Source organism: Ptychodera flava, chromosome 4, assembly GCF_041260155.1.
Source record: "Ptychodera flava strain L36383 chromosome 4, AS_Pfla_20210202, whole genome shotgun sequence".
NCBI lineage: Eukaryota > Metazoa > Hemichordata > Enteropneusta > Ptychoderidae > Ptychodera > Ptychodera flava.
Window position 1 is genome coordinate 893,265 of NC_091931.1, and position 20,366 is coordinate 913,630.

General features: G+C 36.1%; 1 protein-coding gene across 3 annotated transcripts in view; it reads left to right on the top strand.

Annotated features, from left to right (window-relative positions):
* Positions 1-1,931: 1,931 nt before the first annotated feature.
* LOC139130636 (alpha-N-acetyl-neuraminyl-2,3-beta-galactosyl-1,3-N-acetyl-galactosaminide alpha-2,6-sialyltransferase-like) overlaps positions 1,932-20,366 on the top strand; it is a 38,716-nt gene continuing 20,281 nt past the window's right edge. For 2 of the 3 annotated variants that reach the window (XR_011551926.1, XM_070696381.1), the window contains exons 1-2: positions 1,933-2,101; positions 2,536-2,850. Coding sequence is in view for 1 of the 3 variants with exons in the window: in XM_070696381.1 (XP_070552482.1) it covers positions 2,099-2,101; positions 2,536-2,850 (318 nt within the window). In the remaining 2 variants the exon portion in view is untranslated. Of the gene's footprint in view, positions 2,102-2,535; positions 2,851-20,366 lie in introns of all 3 variants that reach the window. The other variant, XR_011551927.1, reaches the window with a different exon arrangement.

Below are 20,366 nucleotides of genomic sequence, written 5' to 3' on the forward strand. Positions count from 1 at the left end.
ACGGAGCTCGACGTGCTCGACGCATACAGCTCAGGCGTCATTACTAATTCTCTCTCTCTCTCTCTCTCTCTCTCTCTACTATATATATATATATATATATATATATATATATTATAATATATATATATATATATATATATATAATATATATATATATTATACACCTACTGCCGAAACATATGGGAGTTTGACCGTCCAATAACTTTCCGTATTTTGTATAGTACGCGGAGTCCCGAATACGGGAAACGCGCGACGCGCCTGTTTGACCTTTGTACTAGCGATTATCGGATGTAGACAAACTATTTTACGGCGAGTCATAGACATAATAATAACTTCCACCAAAATATATTCGTAGTATAAGGTTTAAAACACACTAAACACAAAACTGAGTCTAAATGCAATTGATTTTTATTTTAAACAAGTCAACAATTGTATGAAACATGGACATACATATACAGACAGACTGACATACACAGACTGGCACAGAGTGATGACATTGACCCCAAGTGTGCCTTGGCCAATAGAGAGTGATAAAGATATAACAAACAGCTGAATGTAATGATAACATAGTTAAGTATAGGCCTATACAGGCACTGAGAGTGAATATGTTACAGCAATTTGATTAATTTCTTTTCCTTTTCTGCTTCTGTGATAATCTTTAGGACAATCAATCTGCAAGGCAGTTTATGTATTGACAAATATGTTATCTTTTACAAGCACACAGTAAACTGTTCTTGATTTTTCATCTACAATTTTTGACATAGACTGAAATACATAACATGCAACCAATGTTTACACTTTGCCCATACACCAGATACATGGAGAAATTTCAACATACAATCATCAACTCAGAAACCCTACAGGGAAAAGTAAACATTGTTTTCTTCCAGAACAGCTGGTGCATCCACATCTGGAACAACTTACAAACTTAACCAATTACACAAGGATGATGACACAAGAGATAGTTAAACTGTGGTGAACTTGACTATTCCTTTCAAATCCTTACCTAACTTGACATCTTAAACTAAAATACACTGCATGGTTAATTGTGCACAAAAATACATCGGGGTGGACCATTTGATAAGGGATGGTATCTGGAAGATCGATGAGGTAGGCCTACATCATCTTTTTTATCCGATCCATTGTACATCTTTTTTCCCTACTCTCCCACCTTTTCTTTTTGTCAAACCTTCTCTGGCTGAATTTTTATTGGCATTTGTTTGGAATTTTTTCAAAATCTGCCAGATTTTTTTACCGCATTTCAACACCAAATACAGTTTACCATATCAAATGCTTACTAAATCACCACATTATATACTCTTAGTTCCAGTAGGTATAAAATTACCCAAAAAAATCTTAAAAATACAAAATGAAAGATATCCCAGTATGTTCCGCGCAGGGTTTTGGAAAGTTGGAATAGTGGGGTCACCCTGTTTTCAAAAGTTGGAATGGGGGGGGGGGGGGTCAGCCACTTTTTGATGTCGGCAAAAAATAATCCAACCCCAGGCCGAAGAAACTGACCAGTCCCTAACCTTAAGGTAATATGCACCTCGAAAGTGAAAGACTTAAACTTTTGCTCATATTTTCCTCAGTGAAACTTTGAACCATTCTCTTACCAAAGCAAGAATAAAAATCAGGGGTCACCGTGCAAACTTTGGTACTAGAGAGACAAATATCTTGCGATTTCTCGATATTTGAAATTCAAAATGGCCGCCATCCCTGTGTAAACTCTATGGGAAAAAAATAAAATTTTCGATTTTCAAAAAACTAAGACGGTGAAAACTTTTCTTTCGCCAAGAGCTTCAAAATGAGCCCCCACAAGTGGTAGGTCAGAAGAAAATTGAAAAAATTTGAAGGCCCGAATTTCTGTCCCCGAGGTGCGTTCTACCTTAAACATGAGAGCCACAACTTGCCGTTCAAATAAGAACGCTCGTTCGGTCAAAGTCCAGTTCGGGCATTCCCGCCATGCAATGCCTGCGGCATCGGCGCCAAAATGGCTTCGACAGTAAAAATATCGTCCTATAGGCTGTGATCGCCGCAAATATTATACTTCATCTTGAGTTAAACTTCTTCGGTGAAAGAAAGACTAGCGACAAATATGGTGGGTATTCATTCTTTTTGCGCCATAGACACATTTTACCGTTACGAAAAGCTAAGAATTCACGGTGTGATTAAAATTGGGAGGACGGGTCGGCTTCTTTCATTAATCATGTTACAGTGGCAGGATTTTATGTTTTACCGTTGAATTAAAATCCTCCGTTGCTCCGTGGTGTCACCCTACACATGGTAAAGTTGACTTGTTTGTACTCTTGCCTCAACAATGAAGCAGAAATACATCACATATTTTTATGATACACACTATACGGGGACTGTGCCTGACACACTACACGGGGACTGTGGTGGTATTTATTTTCTTTGGTTTGTCTATGGAGCGTGGTAGAAAGAGAATTAGGTTACACAGGGAGGTTTCTATTCCAAACACTTTAACTCACTGGAGAGCCTTTCATGATGTGTCCATTTGCAATTATTTTCTAGATTCGTAAAAGGAAACAAATGGCTGCAGTACTTCTCTTGAACTTATTGGCTATTGTTGGTATGTTCCTCATTTACAAGCGGGCTCATTCAGCATTGCAGCAGATATTCAATCAAGAAAAGACAGATCAAGGAAACAGTGCTATTATGAGAGAAATTATGTCGAAAAGGAAAGAAGTGAATGATCAATTGTATGTTGGAAGACAGAACAATGATGTTGTAAAGACACATAATCAACTCAACATTGCCATTAATCAAGATATACCATTGTCACATGACAATCATCAAACCTATTATGTCGCTGCCAATGGAAAACTGGTAAGCAATTGTTACATCTTATTTTATTTATCATTTGTTTAATTCCAATTTTTAAATATAATAAAACAGGAAACTAAAATTATTGTACGTTGATATTTTACATAATATTACTCCTGGTATAACATCTGTATGGTAATTTTGGTCACGATATTACAAAGTTTCGGCATTTAAAAAATTGTATGTATTTATTATGCAATTTACTGTAGCGGTATCCAGTTTCCATTGTCTCAAACCTCAACTATTTACACATTAATACACCATCTTCATCAACCCTCACTTTTTAGCTCCGCTGACAGCAGTATAGAACTTATCAAATAGGCACAGCACCTATTCCTAACTTTAAGACTCTGGGGTTGGATACTGAAGTCGCTGTCAAACGTAACGACTGCAATGGCAGTCGTTTATTTCTGCATAGGGTTTGACTATTTTATATTGGGGAGGGCCCGGTGGGGGGTGATGAAGAAATGGAAGTACAGTGCAAGCGCGATCTCACTTGTACCTCCATGATCAATTTGCCTTTTGAGAGCGCTTTGCAAGATGGTTGACAAATATCCACAGTACTGAAAAATCCAGTTAAATCATCAAAAGAAATAAGCCATCCATCCTGCAAAGTTACATTGGATTATGAAGTACTGGTGAGTGCCAAGAAGAAAGCACATCGGATTCTTTGCCATATTCTACCATCTGACACACAGACACACGGACAGACAGACAGACAGACATCGCTGCGACATATGCCCACGTGTGTAAACACGTGAGCAAAAAATTAATCACCTTAACAAGTCTATCCAAGGATTACAGGAAATGATGCAACAATCTCAAACCAAGGTGGATGCTATCCACAGTTACGAGTGTTTAGATACATAGTGGCCGCCGTGTGATATGCATAGAATAATATTATTCTATGCATACCACGCCACGGCCACTATGTATCTAAACACTTGTAACTGTGATGCTATCCTACACAACCAGCAACAACAACAACACAGACATTACAGAGATGCAAAAAATAAACGACTCACTGCTTAAGGCTCAAAATGAAACAAGCCAGAATGAGTGTGTTGATAAAGGAAAAAGAGGACATTGGAAGCCTCAGAACAGCAAAGGACAGGATCAGGAACTATCAACCAACCCATTTGCACCTTTCATGAATACAGAGAGTGTCCATGGGAATCTGTTTGCAAGGGAAGATGAATCATCTCAAGAACAACAGTGGAAAACACCCTGGGTAAAGTTTGTAAGAAAGACTCAGACCCTCATTGTTGGTGACTCTATGCTGAAGGATATCAATCCTTCCAGGGTGTATAGAAATACTCATATAATATTCCTCAAATCACAAGTTATATTCAACCTGTGTCAGCTTCCAACATAAATAACATTGTCATTCAATTCATGCTGGTACAAATGATATTGATAGTGGTATTTCTGTAGAGGAATGTGAAAACAAATATTCTTAGTTGGTTCAGGTAACATTAGATAAATTCCCAAAGTCAACAGTTTTTATCTCATCAGTCATTCCAAAACACCAGATATGAACTGAAAATGCTCACGTGTTTCATTATATATTGCATTATATGTAAATTTGAACCTTTGCCACATGTTTGCATCTTCATTGAAAGTAACATGATCAGTATAATGAACAATATTCACTGCCAATTAATTCTAAAAGTACATGAAGTATAAAAATATGTAATTAGCTGAAATAAAAAAAAATAAAGTTCTTTGACTTCTGTCATTGTATCACCACTTTATACTGGTATATAGCAAGTGTAATTACGTTTGGCCAAGTCCTTCAAGCCATATATGCAGAACTGTGAAAGCTCATTAGATATGCAAATTATAAATTTAATTTATAGCTGACATGAAAATGTGAAATGACTTTCGATATTGTTTTAACCTGGTATAATCATCAATGTACATAGCATGTTTTGCCAACTTTGATCAAGTAAATACCAGTATATATCCGTAATTAGAAAAGATCATTGAATATGCAAATTAGAAATTGGCTGAAGAAAAAATGCTTAATGACTTTCAATAATATTGTATCATAGTATCTTTAATGTATATAGCAAGGTTCATCGACTTTGGTCCGGTCAATTCAGATATATATCCCTAATTAGCAAAGTTCATTAAATATGTAAATTAGGAATTGGCTGAATTAAAAATGCTTAATGATTTTCAATAATGTTGTATCAGGGCTCCCGCTAAGTCACCAAAATGATTAGCCAACTCATTAGCCAAATCAAAAATCTTTTAGCCATTTTGAGTAACTTTTAGCCAGTTTATGATCTCAAGTGTGGCAACAGCTTTCTCGTCATTCAGGAGTCCCTAATTTTACAAATCAAGATATTTTGTATGATGTTCATGATGGTTTTTACATTAACGAAATATGTGTTTAGTTTTTGCATTTATAATCTGTGTTTTTAGCTACTATAGACTATAGTCTATAGAAGCTATTGGGATGGGTATCCGTCTGGCGTCCGTCGTCAGTCTGTATGTATGTATGTATGTATGTATGTATGTCCGTTTGTGAGGCGTCCGTCCACTCAAATATCTTGAGAACCGCAGTACTTACTGATTTGATATTTGTTGTGTAGATGAAAATACGATTTTGAGAAACTGTTTTTTTTAATTTTTTGATATTGTTGAAAATAGGCAAATTAATGCCAAAAAAGGTGTTTTTGGTAAAAAATCTTCTTCTTCATAACCGCTGGTCAGACAGCTTTGTTATTTGGTATACAGGTCCCTAGGGGTAACCCAACTTAGACTTGTTCAAATTGTGATGAAATATGCAAATCTGTATTTTTAAGGAATTTTTTTGTCATTTTTGGTCAAAATTTGACTTACATTGTATGTAATTCTTGTACTGTATAAAACCCTATCAATTCACCCAGAAAAAAATAATTAATATGATTTAAATAATGAATTAATTAGGAAATCATCAAAGCCAAAATAATTTTAGTGTAGAATTATCAGAAAGTTCAACTTTTTTTGACAGTTCATAGTGAAATGCTTACCATCTTGGAGGATTAAAACATGTAAAGGCAACTTTCCTGAATCCCAACTGACATATTCTGAACCGTCATTATTGTGCCCTGTATGTTATCTAAAAGAAATTGCTCAAAATAGTCAATAGAGATAGAGATAGAGATAGAGAAAGTTCTAATTTCCATTATGGTTGACTTGGTAAGGATAAAATAAAATTACTTTTTGAGGAAAAAAATAGAGTGGTCAATTAAAAGAGTGGTCAAAGTGATAGGGTTTTTATGGTAAAGCTGGGCTGTATAAAGATTCCTCATGTGCTATTTATAGCAATTATGCAATCTGTGTAAACAGTGCAATGAAAGTGTAACATGATTCCTTATAATGCTTTTGATGACCTTGAACTTCTTAAGTTTCAAACCTTTGTCTCTTCAGTGTGCTTTCTCTGAGTATGTACAGTCTCAACTTATTAAACAGAACTCACAATGTTAATCAAAGATATCCACCTTCTTCATCAATACATGTGTCACAAAAGGTTATTCTCTACATAACTCAACAGAGCTCTGTCAACTGTTGAGTTGCTTGTTCTTTCAAAACCGCTGGTCAGACAGCTTTAATATTTAGTTTACTTGTCCGTAGGATGACCTTAGTGAGATAATTTCATACAGTAAGGAAATACTTAATTTTGTATCCATGTCTATAGTAGCTTCAGGGACTTTGGCCCTATGTTTATTTCAGGGATAGAAATCCTTTCTCATTTTTGGTGGTAAACTTTAAACACCAGAAATAAAATTAGGGTAGCAATTGAATTCTAAAATCTGGTAGCAATGTTAAGTGTATATTACAAGAGGTGCAGATTGAATATTTCTGCCACATTCAGTTAGTATTCACAGTATGATAGCTTGTCATAAGTTACAGGCTTCTCTTGTGGCAAATTTATGCAGTCTTCCATAACCTAAATGTTTGAGCCACACAAGTAAAACAATTTCCATGCAGAAGACAGCATTTATGGTATAGCACAATGGCAGTGTAGATACGATTATTGTGGTATTTAAGGGCACGGTTTTACTTGTATATCATAGTTGTGATCAAGCAGGCTGAAATAGCATCTTGAGTATAAGTACTTTTCTTGAGACAAAAAGGGCTGGGCCAAACAAAACTCTTGTAAAACAAGACACAACGATATCACTGTTTGAGGGCATTCATTGTTTTAATGATTATGATAACATTTTAGCCCAGATATATTTTCATTTGATATTTTGATATCATCAAGAAATGTCTGGTTATGTTCACTTCTAGATTATTAAACTGGTGGAATCTACAGAAATATTAAAATCATTCAGAATCACATAATTTCTTGTATAAGTTATAGCAGTTTGAAAGTAGGCCGAATGGGAGTCAGTCAAGCTGAATGCCAAAGGCAGCAAAATTACCTTTCACCTATTGGACCACCCTAGGTGGTTTCTTGTGAACCATAATTGTGTAATTAGGGGGTCTTCATGCATGACATCACATGATGAGATGACCCAGACTTGACCTTTCAGAAAACCTCAGTTTTTCTCCTTTTCTTTTGTATTATGGCTCCGTTTGTGAAAGTTTCCTTTGAAATTATGGTTTTTACTATCAAACTGAGTAGTTGCAGGCCAAATTTGATACAGCAAAGTAGGTAAAACTTTTGTTAGACTCAAGGACGACCCAGGACTCACAGAGGCAAAGCAGGCGCCCTCAATGCAATGTATTCATGGACGTTACGTCCATGATGTATTGTAGTATCGAACAGCAACAGTGTTTGTTTTACGTACCAGGGAATTTGTAACTTTGTAGAAAGGAGATTAAACTGTTTCAATACATTGCAACTTTGTAGGAAAGAGGGTAAACTGTTTCAACATCTTACAACATTTTATTGTTAGGTGTAGTTTTCTGTTGAGGAGGTCTAAGAATTCAATAGCCACTACATTAGCCAAACAGGAATTTTTGTAGCCATTTTTAACTTTCTTTCGCATTTGGCGAATTGGCAAATAGGTAGCGGGAGCCCTGTGTATCATAGTGTCTTCAATATATGTAGCAAGTTTTGTCAACTTTGGTCAAGTCAATTCAGATATATATCCCTAATTAGGAAAGTTCATTAAATATGCAAATTAGGAATTGGCTGAAGAGTAAATGCGTAATGACTTTCAATAATATTGTATTATAGTGTCTTAAATGTACATAGCAAGTTTCATCAATTTTGATGTAGTCAATTCAGATATATATCCCTAATTATGAAAATTCCTTTAATATGCAAATTAGGAATTGGCTGAAGTAAAAATGTCTTTTGACTTTCAATAATGTTATATCACAGTATCTTTGATGTATATAGCAAGTTTCAATAACTAAAATCAAGTTAATTCAGACATATATCCCTAATTAGGAAAGTTCATTACATATGCAAATTTGGAATTGGCTGAAGTAAAAATGCTTAATGACTTTCAAGAATGTTGTATCATAATAGCTTCAATACATGTAGCAAGTTTCATCAACAATGGTCCAGTCAATTTAAATATATATCCCTAATTAGCAAAGGTCATTAAATATGCAAATTGGGAATTGGGTGAAGTTAAAATGCTTAACGACTTTCAATAATGTTAAATCATAGTATCTTCAATATACATACCAAGTTTGGTCAATTTTGATCCAGTCAAATCAGATATATATTCCTGATTAGGAAAGTTCATTAAATATGCAAATTAGCAACTATCTTTCATGTCATCCCTTAATGCTTCCCACTGCTGATATATCTTGGTGTGATCAACATTTGTAGCAAATCTCATCAAATTGTGTGCAGTCGTTTTTAATGTATATCCGTTTTTTCTAAAATCATTAATTATGCAAATGAGCAAAAAGTATGCAAGCCAGACCCACCAAAAACTAATCAGTTCTTGCCATTTGCAAACTCAATCTATGTACCAGATTTGATTCTGATCTGATCAGCCATTTTTGAGATATCGGACAGACAGACAGACAGACAGACAGACAGACAGAGACAGACACACGGACACACAGACAGACAGACATCGCTGCGACATATGCTCACGTGTGTGAACACTTGAGCAAAAAATAATTCATTATTCCATGATCAAATTCATACTTTTAACACACAACTGCATAAAATGTGCAGTATGCATAATAATTTAGTGGTTATCAATCACAACAATATCAATGCAGCAACACATTTGCATGACAATGTTAATGTAAATGAATTCTCATTTAAATGACCAGGGTATAGCTCTGCTAGTGAGAAATATTAACCCTTTGAGTGCCAAAGTCTATTTTTGTCCCTTTATAAAACAAACCACAGTCAACTTTTCTCAGATGTTTACCATAATTTTGAGAAAAAACTGTAGCCAATATTTGATGTCCATTTTGTCAAAAATTACAGAAAAATTCTTAAAAATTGGTAAAATTTTGCACTGAAGTTTTGGCGGGAGAAAATTACAGTGCTCAAAGGGTTAAGGATGTGCTTGCTACAAACCTAGGATTGAACCGAAACCTTTTCAGGAGAAGACAGTATTTTCAACATCCTGTTAATCCAGTGCCACAACAATACAAGGACATTTACACATTTACAGGGCTGGAAATTAACATTTTTCATTGGTAGTCCACTTGGGCTACCATTTAGCGCCCATTTGCCATACATATATGGCAATTGGGAGGTTATATGGTTGAAAAAAGTCTGTATGTGAGGTGTCTGTCTGTATGTATGTATGTATGTATGTATGTATGGATGTCTGTCCGTCCAACGCAAAAACTCCGAAAGTGCTGCACGTATAAAGCTGATTTTTGGTGTAGTGATGCCATATGTGGTCTAGATGTGCCGTTGTTAAAATGAACTTGTTAGTCTCATGGATATGCAAATGAGGTAGAAAAAAGGGCGAAAATGGTCAAAAATCAATAACTCAGGAACTACTCTTCTGATCATTGTCATATTGGTTTTTAGGTACCTTGGGCCCCACTCATTCAAACATATAGATTTGGTGTCAATATTGGCTGCTTTCTATTTTTAATGAATTTTTTCTCTATTTTTTTGCCATTTCAGTAAAAAATTGTTTCCTCTGAAACCAATGGTCTGTTTGCTTTAAAATTTGGTTTGCAGGTTTCTTGTGATGACCCAAAATAAGATTCATCAAAATTATGGCAAAATTTGCATATTTGTATTTTTGGGCAATTTTTGCCATTTTTGGTCAAAAAAATCTTCTTTGAAACTGTGTATGCCATTACTTTCTAATTGGGTGTGCAGGTTCCTAGGAGTGACCTGAAGATGACTCGGTGAACTAAAGGCGAAATTTGCAAATTTGTGGTACTTTTTGCCATGCTTTCAAATTTGGTACACAGGTGAAATGTAGTAGGTCATTCATTTAAAGTCAAGTACTGCCTGTGTGAATGAGCAGATTATGATTGTGCTGTTCCAGGCTGAGGTGTTATTTATAGGAATGATGCAATGTTAGACGGTAATTGATATTTAACTGAATTTGACTTACATTGTATGTAACTCTTGTACTGTATAAACCCTATCAATTCACCCAGAAAAAAATAATTAATATAATTTTAAATAATTGAATTAATTAGGAAATCAACAAAGCCAAAATAATTTTAGTGTAGAATTATTAGAAAGTTCAACATTTTTGACAGTTCACAGTGAAATGCTTACCATTTTGGATGATTAAAACACGTAATGGCAACTTTCCTGAATCCAACTTTGACATATTCTGTACTGTCATGTATTGTTCTCTGTATGTTATCTAAAAGAATTTGCTCATAATAGTTTGTCATGATAGGTTGGCCAAATAAAGAGAGATAGAGACAGTTCCTATTTCCAGTTGTGATCAACTTGATAAGGATTAAATAAAATTACATTTTGAGGAAAAAAATAGAGTGGTCAATTAAAAGAGTGGTCAAAGTGATAGGGTTTTTATGGTAAAGCTGGGCTATAAGATTCCTCATGTTCTATTTATAGCAATTATGCAATCTGTGTAAACAGTGCAATGAAAGAGTTACATGATTCCTTATAATGCTTTTGATGACCTTGAACTTCTTAAGTTGAAAACATTTGTCTCTTCAGTGTGCTTTCTCTGAGTATGTACAGTCTCAACTTATTCAACAGAACTTACTTGCAATGTTAATTTGAGAGTTAAAATGAAAATACTGATAAAGTTAACAAGCTGAAGATTCTTTATAACATGACAGATATTCTGGTTTTTTTTGACATAATCTTGATAAGCAAGGCATGTTTACTTTAATTAGAATGTAATTAACTCTTGTTTATATTATTATAAGCAGTAGTACCAGGTATCAAGTTGAACAAGCTGATATTGATAGGTTGGGCGGCTGTTGGAGGTTAAAAGCTGTAAAAATAAATGTATGTATGTATGCATGTCTATCTGTCTGTCTGTCTGTATGTATGTATGCATGCATGCATGCATGTATGCATGTATGTATGTATGTATGTATGTATGTATGTATGTCCATCCACATTAAAAACTCCTAAACCGCAGCACCTAGGCTCTTTATAGTGACTTTAGTTACATTTCTTCAAATTGTGGTGAAATGTTGAAAGTTGTATTTTTGGGCGATTTTCCCATTTTTGGTCAAAAAATCTTATTTTCTGAAAGCGCTCATCCCATTGCCTTGAAAACTTGTATGTATTATCCCAGGGTTTGCCTTTGTCAGATTCGTTCAAATTGTGGTGAAATTTTCATATTTGTATTGTTGGGGCAATTTTTCCCATTTTTTGTCAAAAAAATCATTTTCTCCCAAAGTATTTGTTGGATTGCTTTAAAACATGGTAGTCTTGATCCTAGGGTTGTTTTCTGTCAGATATGTAAAAGTCATTATGACATGGAGCATTTCATATTGCTGGGGTATAAGATTAATTTGGACTTACAATGGAATTTCTTAGTAATCAACCTGTAAGAATGCAATGTCATGTGTGTACTGGTACTTAGTATTCTGTAAAATGGGAGCACAGTGTCATTGACACTATTTTCTGAAGTGTAGCCCACTGACAAGGTCTGGTAGCCCATGCATGAATGAAGAATTTTTTGTAAAGGATATTTTTATTTATATCTAGATGATGAAAGATTTATTTTTCATGATTATATCCAGAATAGTTTCAATAGAGCCGTGTTGATCTTGACTTATACCAATATTGTCAAGGGTAGCACAGTGTTGGCTTTGGAAGACAACAGTCTCCTTCATCAGATGTACTTGCAGAATTGACTAAGAAGCACAAGGCATTGTGGGTAATGGACAATGCCAAAGTCAAGTGTCAAAGTGAATCAAAGCTTAAGGGTTTGAGCAAAGATTTAAAAACACTGTATATTGAGTGAGGACAATGGTAGGAACAACTGGGGCAAATCACAGCCAACATAGTTATTTGTAATTTGTTAAAAATCTGTAATCTCGATTGAGTCCTTCTTTGACACAATCGAAATTGTGTATGATTTTGAGCTCTTCAGTCTCTCTTCGGATGTCCTTTTTCTATGGATCTTTCACAGTACCGGCCACATGGAAATCATTGAATAGAATGTCCAGCTAGGTAAAAGTGTTGAGCAACAAGTCTATATATTGCATTGCTCTGTATGTTGAACTTATGATTGTTGATGTTTTTCCGCAGTGGCTGTCCTGTTCAGCCAATGTATAAAGCAGATGGGTGATAGCATAGATGACATTGGTGGAGTCACAGTCATATGATAATTGATGTTGAAAGTCTTCTGAACGGGTCCGACTTCAGTGGTGGCGGTATTGATGAGAGGGCATCTAGTTTGCATTTGATTTCATTACAGGGTGTTGTTCAATGCGATTGGATGGTCGTAGGGCATTTACTGGTGACAATGAGTTGTTTGATGTTTGGAGGCTGCGTTTAAGCTATGATCGTTTTTGCTGGGAAGACCGTTGTCTTCGAAAGCTAATGTTGTAGTAAAACAGTTCATCGACAGTGTGCTACCCTTAACAATATTGGTATATATCCAGGAAGTGAATTTTCTAGTCATTTAACATCAATACCCGCAGATCATAGCCTTAGGAGAACGGTATGGCATGTGTAGTGGACAACGGTGACGCTTCAAAGTTTGACGACCTATTCACACATACGCAGAGCTTATATGCAATGTTTTATGTTTGCAATGACAACGACATTTTACTCACCACATGTAAACATAACATGGCTAAAAACGGATAAGCTATGAATTTCAGGATTGCAACTTGGTACCGTCATGTTCCTAATACTTTCGTGGCAATTTTGGCAATATTTCACCACTATCATGGGATGATCTGGTACACTGCGGAAAGAGTAATTTGTGGATGGCCCGACAGTTTTTTCTTTGCAGGTTTTGATTAATTTTATGTTTAATAATTGTGATTGATACATTATGATTAAATGACTATAAAATGAATTTTCATTGGCCATCATTTCCCGAACCTTTCATCCAAGTACCTTAGCTCAGATAATGATTTATTGAAAGTTTGTCACTACAAATTCGACTGCACTGTCGACTTTTAATTTGCATAACAAAGTCATAATCTTGCCTTTCTATGTCCAGCTGGGTTGACTGTATGAGCTCCCGTCATCTCACAGCGATCAACATCATAATTTCATGCCCCAGCCTTTGGTAGTCCGTGTGGGCTACCATATCATGGGTTTTGGTACCCCAGGGAAAAGTTGGTAGTCTATGGACGCAGGACTACCGCTAATTTCGAGCCCTGCACAAGGATTTCATATGACTAGAAATCCCCCCACTATGCCACAATATGTTAATACACCTCAAAGCCACAGGCAAATGATACCAAACAATAGATATGTGTAACTTTACATTTCAGGAAAACAACAATATACAAAGTTCACTGTCAATATCATATTGCAACATACAGGGTTACCAAGAGAGAAAGTTTCAAGACAGTGACTTTATAAATAATATTACTCAACATGACATTATTGGTATTGGAGTATTGGTATTGGAGAAACTTGGCTCACAGAGCATATGAAACATACTTTTCACATTCCTGGGTATTATGACTATTCTGTTGTTAGAAAATAGAAAAAACAGAGGGGTGGTCTTTCACTTTTGGTAAAAAATACCATAAAGAAGGGTGTTAAATGGTTCATTCTGATGCTGAAGATATGGTGTTCTGCAAACTTTCAAAAGCATTTTTTAGATTACAACAGGATATATTTATTTGTTTTGTTTAAAACGCACCAGAAAATTCTAAACATAAGTCTGAATCATTTTTCAAACGTTTAGAACAGTTAATCACGAAATGTAGGTGTTCTGGATCTGTCATGATTTTATGGGATTTTAATACCAGAGTAGGATTACTGCCAGATTTTATCGACAATGATTTCTCAAATCATATACCAGTTCCACAAGGATATTCTGTCAATACACATCTTAATCGCTGCAATATGGATAAGATTGATGAATGGCTGGAGATATTTTTGGAAACTTTACGTGTTACCACTGGAATGGAAACAGTGTAGTAGATTATGGTCTCACAACAACAGACATCATAGATAACTTTGAGTATTTTAAAATACACAATTTCACAATTTTCTCAGATCACTGTCAAATTTCTACTCTCCTCAAACTAACAAATTTTAATCCAAGCAGTACTAAGATACTGTGAATTTATTACAAATGCCCCAAAAATGGAAATAGGATAAGTTCTCTGTTTTCAATGATAGGTTAGCATCAGATGAGCTACAAAAAGATTTTGCAGAATTTTTGAATACTAATATTGGTAATAACAAATCTGACATTAACTCAGCCACTAAGCATTTTAATGACATCTTAGATAAAGCTTACAGTGGAATTTTCAATAGACAAAAGCAGAGAAAGAACAATTCAAAGAGAAAGAAATCAAAATGCTTGACAAAAGCTGTGATGCAGCAAAAAGGGTCTTAACAGCAAGATATATCAGCTTTGAAAGATATTAAGGGGTGACATAAAAGATAATGGATAATTTGCATATTTAATGAACTTTCCCAATTAGGGATATATATCTGATTTGACTTGATCAAAATTGACAAAACTTGGTATGTATATTGAAGATACTATCATTTAAAATTATTGAAAGTCATTAAGCATTTTTACTTCATCAAACTCTTAATTTGCATATCTAATAAACTTTTGAAATTAGGGATATTTATTTGATTGAATTGACTTGACCAAAATTGATGAAACTTGCTATGGACATTAAAGATACTATGATATAACATTGTGGAAAGTCAAAAGCATTTTTACTTCAGCTAATTCCTTATTTGCATATTTAACCCTTTTCCTGCCAAGTCGGTGAAAATCCGCTTGAAATTCGGTGTAGCCAGAATCTAAGCACTGGTGACCGTTATTCTCAACCTCGGTGGAAATCGGGCCCTTTTTGGGTACCCCCTTTCCTGCCAAGTCGACGGCACTACGTTTTGCTATCCCTTGTGCGTTTAGGGGTCATCCGAGGACAGGTTTTCTGACAAGGAACGCCTTTTCCCTCGAAATGGGTTCGCAGGGAGTCGATAGACAGGGAAAGGTGCAGAAACCTGTCCGCCAGTCCCCACATCCGAGGGGGGGCTGGGTTTTTTTTACCGCTTTTAGCGGACTTGGCAGGATAGCATGGTGACGTTTTCTGGCGGAGTTGGACGTACTTGGCTGCCTGGCACTATAGAGATTGCTGCCGAACTTGACCAACTCGGCAATGCTAATCTAGAAGGCTACCTCTTGCAAACGACTTGGCAGATGGTGCCGATGGTGCGAGACGAAAGTCACTTATTCAGTGTGAGCATGACTGAAAATGAGAACGTATTTTTGACGGGACGGCTTGACTTGTTCCTCCGATGGAACGGATATGAACGACTCGGAAATACCATTACATGACGTACTAAGCTGGGCTTCAGCTCTGCAAGTTCAAGCCAGGCAACGTCCTTCACCGCCTTGGCCGTGCCATTCAATGGACGTAGCTTTGGATTTTTTATTTATTCCATCGTCCGAAGTATTGGCTCTGGTTTGCAGGCAAACGTATCCTCTTGCCGACGCATTGGTAACTACGTACGCTGTTTGCGTACGGAGAATTCAAAAGGGTACATGAGGTCAATGCTACGGATACCGCCTGCACTTAGCAGGGACTGCTTTTGTTATGCAAACCAGCTAGCAGTACAATATGGCCGCCAGGCATGTGGACACGTCGATGGCTAGAACAATGGAAGCATATTGCGTTGTACCCGTGCATCGCAAAAGTGAACTGAAGACTTGGGTGTAGTGACTGGTTATCACTGGTTAGCTGCAGCCCAAGCCATGTCGGTACAAACCCGTACCTGACTGAGGACCACTCGATTAAGTCAGTAATGAACGGTAACACTCGTAAGCCAACTCCCAAATGAGCTGGCTAAACTACGTGGAGCTGTGCTTCAATGGCTCAGCCATGTCGTTAATACAACGGCAAAAACGTAGTTTTTGTGCTACACTGCCAAGTCGTTGAAGGTACGTATTCAATTGACCCTACCCTGGGGAAACAGGACAGGTTTGCCGGTGCTGCTGCACCCCTAGCACGACCCCCAGGGTCTCTGACTAACAGACGAGTGAGGTGATGTTTGTGCCTAGCGGATGTGCGCAATACTGAAGGAGTTTATTTCCGAAAAAATAAACATGAAACGGCAATAAAATGACGCACTCCCAGGGGCAAACAAAGCCGGTGACCTCAAATTTTTTCTGCAGTAACCCTTGAGCTCCTTCCCCTGTCTACGGGCATGTAGAAATTATCGAAGTCTAACACGTATAAGTATGGCTAAACTACCCTGAAAATGGGCGATTTCTGCCAAAATGCCTGGCAGGATAACGTGCAGGAGAGCCAATCTTTTGCAGGCACATATTATGAGGCTGTTTTCTACTGACTTGGCAGATAATGGACAAGGACGCTCGGCAGGAAAAGGGTTAATGAACTTTCCTAATTAGATATATATACCTGTATATCTGAATAGACTTGGCCAAAGTTGATGAAACTTGCTATGTACATTGAAGATACTATAATATAACATTATTGAAAATCATTAAATCATTAATCATTATACATCTGATTTGACTTGATCGAAGTTGATGAATCTTGCTACATATATTGAAGATACTATAAAACAACATTATTGAAAGTCATTAAACTTTTTTACTTCAGCCAATTCCTAATTTGCATATTTAATGAACTTTCCTAATGAGGGATATTTATCTGTATTGACTTGACCAAAGTTGACGAATTGCTTTGTACATTAAGATACTATGGTACAACATTATTGAAAGTCATTTAACATTTTTACTTCAGCCAATTCCTAATTTGCATATTTAATAAAAATATTTCAGTCAATTCCTAATTTGCATATTTTAATGAACTTTCCTGATTGGGGATATATACTTTGATTTAGAATTGATATGTGGTGAATATTATTCATTATGTTGATCATACATTACGGGAAGGCTCCATTAACTTAGGAATACCCTACTTCCCTAGAGGATCAATTTCACAGATCTGCCTTTCCTACAATGGCACTACAATAGCACCAGCTGGATTAGATAAACATAACAATGGAACATTCACACCTTGGGGATTAAAAGTCTTCTGTTTGTCACCCGAGTTGCTCAGGCAAGGACTCAGGTTTCAGGTACCATCCAAGTTAATGCAGGCGTCCCCTAATGAACACTTTCAATGCAACAATGTGGCAAAGGTTCAAATTTACACATACATGTGTAAAGTTCTGCAAATATAATGAAACGTGAGCATTTTCAGTTCATATCTGGTTATTTCAGCCTGTTACATATTTGTATACGTCAACCTTTAGAATTAATCTGTGGTGAATATTGTTCATGGTGTGGATCATAACACTTTCAGTGATGTTACAAACATATAATGAAACACGTGCATTTTCAGTTCATATCTGATTTATGATATTTAGTTTGTTTTTTTTACCATATTGTATGTCATTCCTTATATAAGGTAATTCAATTTGGTTTTTGCTTATACGCATTTGAAGAGGGGTAACCTTACTTTTATTTAGTCTCGTAGAATGGAGAAAAGGACGGTTCATTCCTCCACTCAAAATTTGTATTTGAATAGCTCACTCTAAATTTGAATATAAGAGAGTGTTAACCCTAGATAAAGTTTTGTTTATACAACTTATACTGCTTGTAATTTGGTTTGTAAGTTTGGAAACAGTTCGAATTAAACCAAGTGGTCAAAATGAGGTATTGATGTCGAGAGATTGTACTTCTTTGCAACAAGTGGTGTTGTTCTATCCATAGAACTGGCTACTCTGGAAAATGAGATACATGTATGTCCGACCTAAAATGTTGCTCTTCAAAATGATCATCTGGCCCAGCATGGATGCTTTCCCTGCAGTATTCAACGTTTCATTGTATGGACGCTAGACGTTGAAGACACTTCAATTTAAGGGACTTGCCTGATCATCTTTTTCTAACACAGGAGTTCATCAAATACTGATGTTAAAAATCTGAGTCATGACTAGCCTTTCACCATTAAGCAGGGGCTAGTGCCGTTGGTTTACATCTGCCATGCCACATGTGCACGGCTTCAATACACCCTTGCCCCTACATCAATCCTTTTTACCCATATTACTATTCACCACCGTATATGCTGTCCTGGGTATTTAATTACAAAGGTTGATGGGTAACTGAATCGTTTTACATGTCACACTATGACTGAGGTGATGACCTTCGGGGTGCCCATCTTCACTATGCGAATGTATGAACTACGTGAACTCTGTGTGATCGACCCATTCATACAATGTTGCACCCTTAGTGGCACATCAAACAGTGAAATGAGGGCCATTTGAGATTTTATTGTGCCAATTGCCCAATGGCACAATCCTAGAATTAACTCTGGAAACAGTTCATCAAATTTTCATGAAACTTGGTACAGATGTGGAGCTCACATTGCTTTAATATTGAACAAAGACTCCATGCATAGTCATGTTCATTAATTGTTAATTTACATATTTACTGAACTTTCCTAATAAGAGTGATGTGTCCAGAAACACCTCATCAAATTTGATGAAACTTTGTACAGATATTGATCTCACAGTGCTGTGAGTACAATTCATTGTGTAGTACAATTCATTGACACTCTGTGGTATTGTGTATGAAATGTGGTACACGTGATAATCTGTCAGTGTCATAATAGAATGCAAAAATGTTTGGCAACATCCAGTTGATTTAATATTAGTTGACTTATTTAATGACCTTTTGTAAATAGGGTGGCAGCCCACATTGTTTTAACGTTTTCACCATAATGGAACTAATCTTTAATCACAGACCCAATTAATGAACAGGACTCTATCCTCTCCAAGGACTACTAATCAAAGTAACCATTAACAAGTGGGGACTGTGTCATCAACGATGACTTGTTTCTGTACCTTCAGCTTGTATGGTCAAACATATCCTTCTTTGATAGCACTTATGTGATAGTGTAGTTTTCATTTTATATGTGGTTTCCTATTGATTGATGCCATTTTCAATTTTGTGAAATATATAATAGTAGAACATTTCGAAATCTTTTGCACATTTTTCTTCAAAAATCTTCTGTTCATCCAATTACTACTAAATGCACATTTTAATTCCCCAGGGGTAACCTCTTTGGAACTAAAATAATCCTGCGGTTAACTTCAGTCTGATTTCATCAAATGATGAAATTTTTGTTGTTGGTTTTTGTCGAGTCCCAGCTTTGACCCTATTCTCCGCTTTGACCTTAGTCTACACTCTGCCTGCAGCCTCAAGATCCACTTTTAGTGCTTTAGAATGCAAAATAGCTCATTTGAAAGTGGATGGTCTCCAGTAGAGAGGATGATGTCACTCACATCCCTTTGAAAGTAAATCAATGAAATTCCTCTCAGGGCTCCCCCTAAGTCACCAAAATGATTAGCCAACTCATTAGCCAAATCAAAAATCTTTTAGCCATTTTGAGTAACTTTTAGCCAGTTTATGATCTCAAGTGTGGCAACAGCTTTCTCGTCATTCAGGAGTCCCTAATTTTACAAATCAAGATGTTTTGTATGATGTTAATGATGGTTTTTACATTTAAGAAATATGTGTTTAGTTTTTGTATTTATAATCTGTGTTTTTATGACATTTCGGGGATAGAAATCCTTTTTCATTTTTGGTGGTAAACTTTAAACACCAGAAATAAAATTAAGTAGCAATTGAATTCTAAAAATCTGGTAGCAATGTTAAGTGTATATTACAAGAGGTACAGATTGAATATTTCTGCCACATTCAGTTATAGTATTCACAGTATGATAGCTTGTCATAAGTTACAGGCTCTTCATGTGGCAAATTTATGCAGTCTTCCATAACCTAAATGTTTGAGCCACACAAGTAAAACAATTGTCCATACAGAAGACAGCATTTATGGTATAGCACAATGGCAGTGTAGATACGATTATTGTGGTATTTAAGGCCCCGGTTTTACTTGTATGTCATAGTTGTGATCAAGCAGGCTGAAATAGCATCTTGAGTGTA